We start from the raw sequence: 12,015 nt of genomic DNA, 5'->3' as shown, positions 1-12,015 counted from the left end.
ATGCAGGAAACAGACTTTGCCTGCTATAATATCCTTCCCATAAAAGAACCTGTCCATAAAAGACAAGAGCCTTGACTGAAGCAACAACAAAGAAATGAATTCGAATATTCTGATGCCATTTCCATCTGCTTACTGGTAAACCCTATCTCAAAATAAAGGGCTTTAACATATGATTTAAAACAAAAAAGTAATAACAAAATAAACATATAGATAAAATAGCAATATTTAAGACAGGCATTTTCACCCTTCCTTAACACAGGCAGCACAAAAAGATGTACTTTTAAATACAACCCTTCCCAAGCAACTTAAGCTGCAAAGTAGATACACATCCATTAAATTGAAAAGTGCTGCCTGAAGTTGTGTGCTTGAATTTTGAATCTGGCCCTAAGTGAGAATCTGTGAGATGAGGTTTTCAAAGCCCAAAGAAGTTCATTTCAGATACTGGACATCTGTCATTTCCGTCCCTTCTCTGCTTCTATTTCCCTCATAAAAGAGCTACACACATTCTTAAAAATAAGAAATTCTGTTTAGGAAATTCAAGATCCTCTATTTCTTGTGAAACATGGTGTCAGGTGCCAACACCAAAAACATTTTCATTATTGTGGCTTAAAAGATTGGGGAAAAAAAATGTTACGCAGATTTTTTCTTTTTCCATTGGAATTAGAATGTTTTCAATGTATTATTCCCCATTGTGAGCAATGAAATATGTACTGCCTTCCAGCATTAATAAACTTATTTCCAAAATAACAACAATGTATTTTTTCCCATTATACAAGTATTTGTAAGACTTTCTAACCTAACCTGAGACGAGACAGAATTCTCTCTACCACCCACCTGCACTTGTAAAGCACAAGCAGACCAGCAAATCATGACACATGAAGTGCTTGTTTCTTCTCAAGAAGGATAACGTAATCCCACAACAAAACCCCATCTGCATTTGCTAATGTGACGAGAGCAAGGACAACAGCTCTAAGTATGAAGATGTTTTAGGGTTCTTTCAGTACGAAGCACACAGACCAACAACAGAGAGAATCAGAAGTGCCCTATTAGCTTTATATTGTTTAGTAGCTGCAGACAAGTCACTGGGTCTCTTTAATTTCCACATTGTGAAGTGTAAACTATACTCCTCCTCTGCAACAAAACAGTTCAAGATTTGTTGAACCCTCTTGGATGCAAAAGAGCTGTGTTTCTTCACCAAATGACAAATAAATATCAACTTTAATTAATGAATGAATCACATCCACATATCAAATCAACCACCCCAAATGACAAAGAGGGAAACAACCCGTCACTAAAGGGTCAAAGTTTTGGTATAAAAGTACAGACAGCAAGGACACTGGTTGGACATTTACTCTGCCCCTAATTGGATTAATTAGATAGCCACGGATAGATGATGTGGCTGAGGCCAACTCAGTCTCAATACATCTTTTATATCATGATATGTATGTCTTCTGTATATCATACATTCTGTAGGAAACTATTTATTAAAAAAAAAAAAAAAAAAGTTTAATAGAGCACTTCATTTTACCAAAATACTTTCTAGAACTTGAGAAATACACTTTGAGCAGTTATTATACTTATATCAAACCCAAATAGTAAGCTCAAAAGACCACAAAAATTACCTCTGAATTTAAAAATACCTCTAAAAATTACCTAATAGACACTCCCTAATCCACCAAGAATAGAATGCTAGAATTTGAAACAGTTTCACAACTTGGAACCTGGAAGAGACACATTACATGCCATGGGAAAGGCAAACGTGACAAAACTGCACCCATAAACTTCCCAGAATGTCATTATTAGTGATTTAAATAATCTCTTATATAGCCATTGTGACAGAATCAAGAATCTGCATCTCTGAAATTTCAGACAATGTGTTCAATTTGTTTATTTTATTGCAAAAGAGAGTGAGGCTGAACAACAGAAAACGCAAAGCAGATGGTGAAGAAGAAAACTTTTTAAAATGAAGACTTCTGTCCTGAAGGCAGTTGTTCAAAGCTATTTAAGGGTTTGGAATGTCTGAAAAATTCCCAGGGGTAAGAGAGTGATAGGAAAAGTAGTGAGGAGACAGCCAAGGGATAAATGCAGTCTATATGTGAAGGCACAGAATGCACATGAGGATGTATGTATGCATTCCAACACATTTTATTATCCAAAAATGCTTTTCATTTGTGTAAATAATTCCGAGAGCACAAGTAAAATCTATGCTCCCCTCCCATCTCCTCCTTATATGGTACTGTTATAAATATCACTGCATTTAGGTGTCAGACAGCCTTTACCAAAAATCTCAAAGGTGTCTCAAAATTCTGAATGCACAAACTGCAATACACACATAAGCACTGTTAATCACATTCTCAATTTTATAAGAAGCAGATTGAGTGTGGGCGGGTTTTCAGCTAGTAGGTAAAACCCCGACTTCCACCCTAGTTTGTGTCAGCATTGATTTTCATAAAATTAGTCACCCCTACTAGCATCATTAGAAATCAGAAAAGTGAGATCATTGAGATCATGAGATGTCAAATAAATCCTTACATAGAATTGTAACACACTCAAGCAGAACACAGCACAAGATAAATGCACAGATCTGCAATAATCCCCAGGTTAAATTATACCCTGATTTATTCTATTTGTCCAGTTGGTAAAACCAATGGAAGTGCAATGTTGAGCGAATGGTGACCAAATCAGAAGAGCTATTCTCTTCTCTTCCTCTTCCCTAATTTTTTTTTTTTTCCTCTAGTCCATAAGAAAAAATACAGACCACAAGAAAAGCTGCTGAAGAGAGTCCACATGGTCACAGAAAATGAGTAAATTTTGGAGCAGAAAGGAAGAGGTTCCCTGCCTACAAGAGATGGTACAACACGCACACTGTACACATGAACCAGGCACAGTGGCCAACCACATTATTACTAACTCACATTAAGCTCAACCACATGGTAAACAAGAACTATGGAAATAACATGGCAAGCAGTGTAACATACACAATATTATCACCCAGCAGACTCTTGATGCAAGAGACTTCAGGTAAAATAAACAAGCTGATGACAACTATTTTCTTACTGCCACATTCCTCATGGATAGCTCATTCCTTTCAGACCGAATGACAACTAAACTTCTTCACTCCATCAACGCTGTGAATGATAGTTTTTCTGCCCTTCCATGTTATGAAAGACAGATTCTGTTGGAAAACATTTGAAAAATTCATAGTCAGAAATCACACACAAATTGGCCTCTGGGTTCTAAATAAACCACTGGGTTGGGTTTTTTTGTTTTTGCTTTTCTTTCTAAATTTTAGACCATTTGAAGAAGGAAGCATCAGCCAGAACACCACTTCCAGAGATTGATACCGCCTGCAACAAGCGTCTGCAGTGCATCTGCCATGCCTTTGGAGGATGAGGATACTTTCTCTCCATACAGTTTCTAGACTTTAAATTACATGATCTCATGGGCACATGCTTGATTCTGTCAAACTAAGGAGGCTTAACATCTTAAAATCTAAGTAATGGAACAAATTGCACATAGAGGTTGTGGATGCCCCATCTCTGCAGGCATTCAAGGCCAGGCTGGATGTGGCTCTGGGCAGCCTGGTCTGATGGCTGGTGACCCTGAACATAGCAGGGGGTTGAAACTAGATGAGCATTGTGGTCCTTTTCAACCCAGGCCACTCTCTGATTCTAATTTATAGAGAATCTTCTGGATTGCACTTCACGACACCAACATAAGCATCTTTTTTTTAACGTCACCACAATCCCTATGCAGTTTCTGGTAGAAATCCATGTCCATACACAAAATGAACAACCGAAAATTACCCAAAACAGTATTTATGTAAAATCTTAGTGGTCTTACAGGACTCCAGAAAAAAAAAAGGCATAAATGGATAACTTTTCATCTTCTATCATACATTAAACATCATTCACTCTGAGATGCAAAACAAAACTAAGACATCAGTATCAAGCTGTCATACCTTATTCTGAAAACTGCCCTGACTGACACACCAACCTGTGATGTACCTGGCATATTAAGTGCACGACAAAGAGAGAAGAAACTTGAAACAGAACTCCTTCAGAATGCTATATGCTTTTCTCTCCCAGGCTCACAAATACAAATACTAAATTATGCCCAGAGTTTCACATACCAGCTCTTAAATCAGTTCCAAAAATTCAAGTGTATTCTGGATTTAAATGTACATTGTTACAATGACATTTATTTCAGCATTTTGAAAAGCATATATGACTCTGTCAATGACATAACTGGGTGCCTCTCCAAATGTAAACCTGTAAATACGACAAGCTGTTTGAATGACTCAGGGCATATTCCTTTCTAATGCACCAGCTGCAATCTAGTACAAAATTCTGTTTAATGCAAACAGAAAATGATGGGTTCAGCTCAAACTGAAGTCACTGAAAATCATACTGTCTTTTAACTACTTAAAAGGAAACAATAATTCCTTAAAGAGCATGAGTTTTTATGACTGTTACCTACTTATAATCAAGACAACGTAAAGTGTCTTCAGTTGAAGTCAGGCAAAAATCACTGGATTTGCATGTTTTCTGCAATAAAGCATTTAGGAAACAATAGAAAGGAGACAAAGTACACTACAGTCTGTTGGTTTAAGACATGCAAACACGGGAAAGAAACTATTATAATAATTTCACGCAGAGTTGTATAAGAAAGGACTGATCTCAAAGTGACACTGATCTCAGAGTGCAAACTCTGGAATGTGGAGAATGCACTATCTTTCAATACTATCTTCAGGAAAATGCCAAGGATGTTATAGGTTTTATATCCCTTCTGCACTTATGAAATACCATTTTAGCAGCTCAGGTTATTAGGTCAGCAGGCCTTTCTTTACTACCATTTAGAACTAGAAGTTGAATATGTAACAATAAATAAGTACAGCTATCACAAATAATTGTGATCTTTTAATACGAAGCAAGGAGATCCAGAGAAGCCAATCTGGTCCTATTTCCCATTAATTTTGGTTTTAGGTATTTTTAATATCTAAGGTGAAGTAGATCACATTGCACTGTTTTAGGGGTCTCTTAATTTGTTTGCCTACTCCACCCAGCTGAGGGACCAGCAATTTTCACAAGTTTACTGAACTTAATATCTTCAAGATCTCCACCTCTGTCTCAATTCATTGGAATTAGCAAATAACTTCACAAGTTCATCCAGAAGAAACTGGAAGAAAAAGCATGCTTACACAATTCTTATTTCTTAAAACACTGACAAAAAACTCAGTGTCACAGTGGTACAAGAAGTCAAATTCCAAGTCTTCCCAAAGTGAGATAAACATAAGCTGCCAACCAGTTGAAACCTGACCACAAATTCCAAAAATTCATTTTCTACTTATTCTAGTATTATAACTTCTGGCAAATCTTGTTATTTAAACAGCAAAAGAAAAACAACAACATCAACAACAACAACTAGCAATTTTAGTATAGAAACTATTGATTTTTAAAGTCACCTTCTAGACGATATTAGTTGCCAGCAGCAGTCTCAAAGGAAGATGGATTTTTAATTAAAACAACCTTCTTTATCATTTACTGAATGCCCTGGACATAGAAAAGCCTTTCTCTTTTCCCAGGCCGCGATTAGAAAGTATTACAGGCAGGTGGAAGAAATAAGACAAACTATAAAAATAACACTATAAGACAAAGTCAATTTGCAGCTACAAAGAAAACTACAAAAAGGTAACATTACACAGTAGCACCTTGCAAAAGGAAAGGAAAAGAAAGCAAAAGCATGGATCTGCTTGTTACCTCTGGAAGCACAACAGCATAAGCCTCCCAAAACAAAACAAAGAAAAAACCAACAAAGAACACAATGCACTCTATAGAAAAGTATCTGTTTCTTTACATGCTTTAACACATTTAAAAATACCCCCACTCAAGAGGATGCAAACAACCTAGCAGACAGGTCCTGCAGTTAAGCATCAGAACACTCAAGAGCAGTAATGGCCCTTGAAAGTCAACATGAAATCGAAACATACAATACACATATATTTTTATATTAGCAAATATGAAACCACTGTTATAACACACTCTTCACCTACATAGGTTAAGCACGTAGCTCCCTCTGTTCACACATCCTTAAGGAGGATCCTCAGGGAGCCTTATTTGATCCTCCTGGTTTCAACACTGCATCTCAGCACAGCCATCACAGTCTTTGCTGCGCCACTGTAAACAGCACATATTGGCCAATATATTTCAAAGCACATTGAGGGACCACATTACACAATTGCATAATTTTAAAAACATTGGTATTTTGTTGCACTGACAATATTTTTTTCAGTTTTTCCTTCTTTTTTAGAAATAAACCTATCTTCTGAATTCTTCAAGAACTGCTTATCTATAGAACCTTAACCATTAAAACACTGAATCACACATTTAGCTACATTACTAGTTTTCAAAATAACGGGATCCAACTATCACTTCAAAACAAACTCCCCACTGTTACCTAATCAGCAAAATTAAATGGTGAGGATAATGACTGGTTACTTCAAAAGTGAAGTCAGGCGATTTCACTTTAATACAGACAACCAGTAACTAATTGAATAACTAAAGACTTCAAGAAAAACCATTCAGAAAAGCTAATAAGAAAAACACCACAGAGTTCAATTTCCTAAATAAAGGTAGGGAAAGGACACTGCCTACAGTCAGAGCTGGTATCCTACAAATTCCCCAGGAACAACTCCAAGCCAGTTCTCACTCTGCTGCAATATTATCTCAAAAAACCCACTTTTCAGTGATTTAGTCTAGACACATTTACCTACATTTTGTTACAATTTTTGGATGAGCTTTGCATCATTTGAACTATCACTCAAATGTAATCTTCCACTCAACTCAGTAAACAATTTGATGTTTTCCAACCCTGATCAACGACAGTCAGAATTCCTGAGGGTGTATGACTAAAGAAAATTTCAAAAAAAGGCAAACGAGAAAGATGCAAGATGAATATTGGAAGAGACAGGGAAGCAGAGTTTATCCATGAGTGGTCATGGAGAAGTATGCAAACTATGTAGAATGAAAATATTAAGTGCTATCCATTAGTCCTGGGAAAGTCACAATCTCTCACACATGGTCTTCTGCTTGAAATCACAAAACAGGACCTGTAGTAGCTCATTTCATTGTTGTTGCTGCAACTAAAATCCTGAAAATGTGCCAAATACTTTCTGTGTCTGGTACATTTAAAAGCTACTGCTGCCTCTGTGTTGCATCATGTCAAACAATCTTGATTCTCTCAACCAATAAAAGAATGGATAGCTATCATTGGCAGAACAGTGAGAAAGTGGAAGCCTCAGTGTATTTGGAATGAAAAATAACTCTTCTGTAATCGAGTACCTATGAAGGAAAGCAGACAAAGCAGGAATAGCAGCGCAATGCTGCACTGATGCCTGATCACACTCAGCATCACAATGGAGAACTCAAAGCAAAACAGCACCATCTAGTGTCTTGTCAATCCACAAGTGTAATGCACTTGTTAGGTGTTTTTTTTTTTACCCTGAAGTCAAACTTAATGCAGGAAAGAATTTTTGGTGGAAGATTTTAGATAACCGTGACAGACAGAAACAGATTGCGGTCTGGGCACTGAATGAAATAATGGAAAAATCTTCAAGGGTTGTTACAGCAAGAGTGTCATCTTATGCACATTCAAAAGTCCAATCTAGTAAAAAGCTTAATATACTGTGTTACTTAGCTGTAAGTAACAATACTTTAAGCTTTGAGATCATAAAAACATAATCCCTGAAGATACTAACGCAGATTAGAAGTGACATGATCCATCTCCTTACCTTGGTTTATTGTGCGGCAACGCCTTTGCATCAACAGCAAACATTTTGGAAACAAAAACAATCACTGGGGCCGTTCCTTCACTACTGCATTTCAGAAAAGCTGAACAAACATAAAGGTTATTGGCAACGTTTTTTTCCCCCAACTGTATTGTAGCTTTCCATGACTGTTACAGGAATTACTGTACACAATAAAAAGACTAAAAGTGTAGAAACATAGACCCTTCATAATAAAGCACAAAGTACACATACTCCAGCTAAACATATTGTTATGATACTTAAAACTGCGTTTCATAGACTTGTTAATATCAAAATGAAGAGACAGGGAGTAGCTTAATATTTAGACTGCAGTACTAATCCAGTGCCTCACTGTATTATTCCTCCAAGGCAAAAGTCCTGCAAGCACCTAGACACTCATGGCTTCACAAAATTCCAACAACTCAGCTGCAAGAATGGATCTACCTCAAGTGTTAACACATTCAGTACTTAGGAAATACTTTTTTCCCCATCAAATTTGGAGCTCATTATCACAATCAAAGCAAACAATACTTTTAAGACTTAACAACATATAAAATAAATTGTATTCTAATGCTGTTTTATCTTTATCTTTTATCTTCTACACATGAAAATATTGTAGTCATAAGCACTTTACAATTAAGAAAAAACTTACTATAATGTGAAGTGCCCTATTTTCATAACCAACAGCAAAAAGACCCAAGTTTACAAAGGCAACTTTCTTGACTTACACTAATATGATACTTTACACTGTCCTGAGAACACATTCATTGTACTTCAGAGAAGGAAGAAAGCATCAGTTTCCTCACATCAAGAAACAATTCCTAGCAATCTCTCAACTTGACATCTCCTCCCAAGTGGACATTTGATATCTCATCCCTCTGGATTCAATGAAGCTCTCTGTAAAACACTGTCTCTCTGTAAAACACCTCCTATTACACTCCCAGAGTTCAGAAATTGTTTCAACTGGTCCTAGTTTAAGCGTGCTAAGCCCCACCTGACCCAGCTCCATGCTGTCACCAGAGAGCAGAGATCAGCACTGCTCCTCCTCTCCCTGTGAGGAGCTGTGAGCTGCCATAAGGGCTCCCCTCAGCCTCCTCTGCTCTGAGCTGAACTGAACTACATGATGAGTTCCACTGTTTAGCTGTAAATACAAGTATTAACCTTGTAACTTCCCAAAATCCAGAGTCTGAGTCTTAGACTTTGTCATTTGCAGCTTGAGTTGTCTAAAAGTAATGAATATATGAGATTGAGGAAAAATATCAGGTGCAAAAATAAGACAATACTATGACACATCACAGATAAACATCAACAAAACTACAAGTGAAATAATTATATACGTCTAAATAGAGGTTACCACACATCTTACAATCTGAAGACAAACCAAATAATCAAGATTGAAGCAAAGCTGTGCTCCTGCAACGGCTGAGCACCCACCGCTTTTCAGTTCCTGGGTTTCTGGTGGTAAAGAATCAAAGGTTTTAGCTCCAACACACATCAGCTTTTCCACTCTCTCCGCAGTGATGTCAAGGGGACTGGGAAGTTTACTACACACCATAGCTAAAGCATATTGCTAAGGATATAGAGAACCTTCTTTATATTTCCTTACTGGAAGACAAATGCTTTCAATCTCTGTTTCTCTGAATCAACATCATCGTGCACTAACTGCCATCCACGACAGATCCAATCCCTGTTTCTCTCAGCACACTTGAGTCAGCAGCCATTTCTGACATTTGCCCACATGCAGAGCACAGAGCTAAGCAGGGATGGCCCACTCTGTGTGCATCTGGGAAGCTAGGAACTGCACAACTGATAATTTGTAGAGCTAGTATTTGTAAAGCATTAATTTGCACATATCTACTGATCAATAAGTGCATGTAAATGAACATGTTTGCATATGCAGTTATTAAGATACACAAAATGTTTTGTCTAACAGAAGAAGGTTCAAGAAGTAAAATCTCAATCATGCTATGAATTTATTAACGTCCTCCTTCTTGGTGGCAATCACAGAGCTCTGCCTTAGATAAGTGTTGTAGCGAACACTTGTTCCCCACTATCACAATAATATAAATGTCTTCCTATGATTACTCACAGCTTCATCAGTACCTTCAGTTATTATGAGAAAGTATGCAATACAAACTGTCTGCCCTCTTTGCACTGTCTCTTACTTCGTTATCATCTCAGGTACTTTTGTTAGTTTGTTTTCAAATCAAGCCATCATTACTTTGGCCTTTATTTCTAACACTCCTAACATCTTGAAAAACAATGTCAGAACAGAAACTATCATTGAAGGGAAATGTAAAAGGAGATATTCCTAAGGAATTTCTCAAATGGAGGCATCAGAGAATACATAAATAAAAAAACCCAGCACTGGCAAAGTACCATTACAGCTAGCATCAAATAAGCCAAGTCACTACACAATTAGAATGCACTCTTTCAAGTCCATGAACCTCCAACAGAACAAAAAGCTGCATCTTCCTGAAGGATACAAAGGACTGCACCAGATATAGGGAGCCACTGACTACAAATGGCATTAAGATGAACTTTGGGGTCTGCATGCCGTGATTCCCGGGGACCAATTTTTAAGCCCAACGAGGTAACGATCTTCTCAATTTTTTCTTTGTCTCTGTAAGGAAAATACAAGCTACGTCAGTAATATCTAACATGCATTCCTTGCTAGAGTAGTCCAAAACACCACCGCAGAGGGATTCTGTGAAAGCTTTACAGGTTCTTCTCACCTTTTCATAACAGCTTCGTATAGACTCCATATGTTGTCCAACACCAACTGCACAAACAAGGGCTTCTTTCCTTTTGACTGGTAGAACATGAAGAGACATGCAGCCAATTACCAGCACTTCCATATTTTTCCAGAAGGCTTAAGGCTCCACTTTAAAAAAGCGTTTTCCTAAGTAGTATGTAAAATCTTTATTCAAAATCAACCCCCCTATCTCCTGTTCCTACACAAGATCAACTCTTGTCTAAGAAATGGCATAAATCACTAAACTAACATGGAACTTTAAAGTGCAGAATAAGGGTTTCAATTTCAGAGAAAGAGCCTGATAAACATAGAATACATCCACCTTGAGCATGGTTATCTTCTCTTAATCCTCACCTACTGAGAAAAAAAAAGTCCTCAGATGAAAATAGGGAAACTCCTACCCTCTGAATGGTAGAAACAATGCCTACAAAAGTACTGTTCTCATGCCAGTGTTTCAAGCACAGCCTTCAATAACAATTCACATCTCAGTATGGCAAAAATTCTCTAAAATCCTAAATCCTCAGTTAACATGGGAATCCTAAATCAGGAGCTGCAGAAGCACTCTTCAGTTCAGATGACAGAGGCCCATTCACTACACTGGTTCCTACACTACCAATCTTGCATTCATCTTCTGTGTTTTGCTGTATCCTGAATCTCTTAAGCTGGGAACAAAAAAAAACAAAAAACAACTAAATAAACCCCAGGTAATAGTTCTGGCAATTGCCTACCTGATCACCTTTCATTATCTTCTTTGCTTTTGTATTTAGATAATAATCTCCCCATAAAGTCTTCAGCAGCACTGCAGGCTTGATTCCAATCTTTTGGCTGTACAGTTTTGCAAAATGCTCAATGCTGAAAGCAAACAAAATGCATCTTGATTGAAGTGTAATGCTGTTTACGTGTGCTTATCAGCCTAAGCAAGCGACAGCTCACACAAATCTCATGACCTTGTTTTGCTCCCTTTTTCTTTCCCCTGCCTCGCCTTCACGTTAGCTCCTGTTTTTTCATATTTACACCTACAAAAACATTCAATGGCAACAGCTCAAACATGCCAGCAGTATTTGTATGTTTTTGTTTTAAGTCAGTTTGAAGGCTGAACTTGTTTTAACTAAACAAACACTTGTACAATCTCTTGAGAAAAAATATCAAATACAGTACAAAAGTTTTCAGTATTTAAAGTCACATCCCTCTAACTTATCCTAAAGAGGTACTGCTATACATTTAACTGTGACCAGAATGGTTAGAATTAAAAATCAAATATTTTTTCTAGTCATACTTTAGCCATCCAATGATGGCAATTATTTTCTATTTTAAGCACTTCTTAAAGCAGTGTTCCAAATAGCAACATGTCTAACCCACAAAACAACACAAATTTTAAGGGGAGGGAATACAAGCACTGTAAACTTATGAAAGTCTTAAGTCAGAATATGAACGCTTTCCTTAGTAGATGTGAAAA

General features: G+C 37.2%; 1 protein-coding gene across 3 annotated transcripts in view; it reads right to left on the bottom strand.

The window, feature by feature from the left end:
* Window positions 1-12,015, bottom strand: part of EFL1 (elongation factor like GTPase 1) — a 55,952-nt gene that overhangs the window by 39,889 nt on the left and 4,048 nt on the right. For all 3 annotated transcript variants that reach the window (XM_042875904.1, XM_042875906.1, XM_042875907.1), the window contains 5 exons: window positions 11,288-11,411; window positions 10,540-10,616; window positions 10,291-10,427; window positions 9,239-9,361; window positions 7,790-7,889 (listed from right to left, as the gene is read on the bottom strand). In XM_042875904.1, the coding sequence (XP_042731838.1) occupies window positions 7,790-7,889; window positions 9,239-9,361; window positions 10,291-10,427; window positions 10,540-10,616; window positions 11,288-11,411 (561 nt within the window). The remainder of the gene's footprint in view (window positions 1-7,789; window positions 7,890-9,238; window positions 9,362-10,290; window positions 10,428-10,539; window positions 10,617-11,287; window positions 11,412-12,015) is intronic.

This window comes from Lagopus leucura, unplaced genomic scaffold, assembly GCF_019238085.1.
Source record: "Lagopus leucura isolate 7727_CA_CO unplaced genomic scaffold, USGS_WTPT01 Super-Scaffold_100015, whole genome shotgun sequence".
Lineage (NCBI taxonomy): Eukaryota > Metazoa > Chordata > Aves > Galliformes > Phasianidae > Lagopus > Lagopus leucura.
This window is presented reverse-complemented; position numbering and strand designations above follow the sequence as displayed.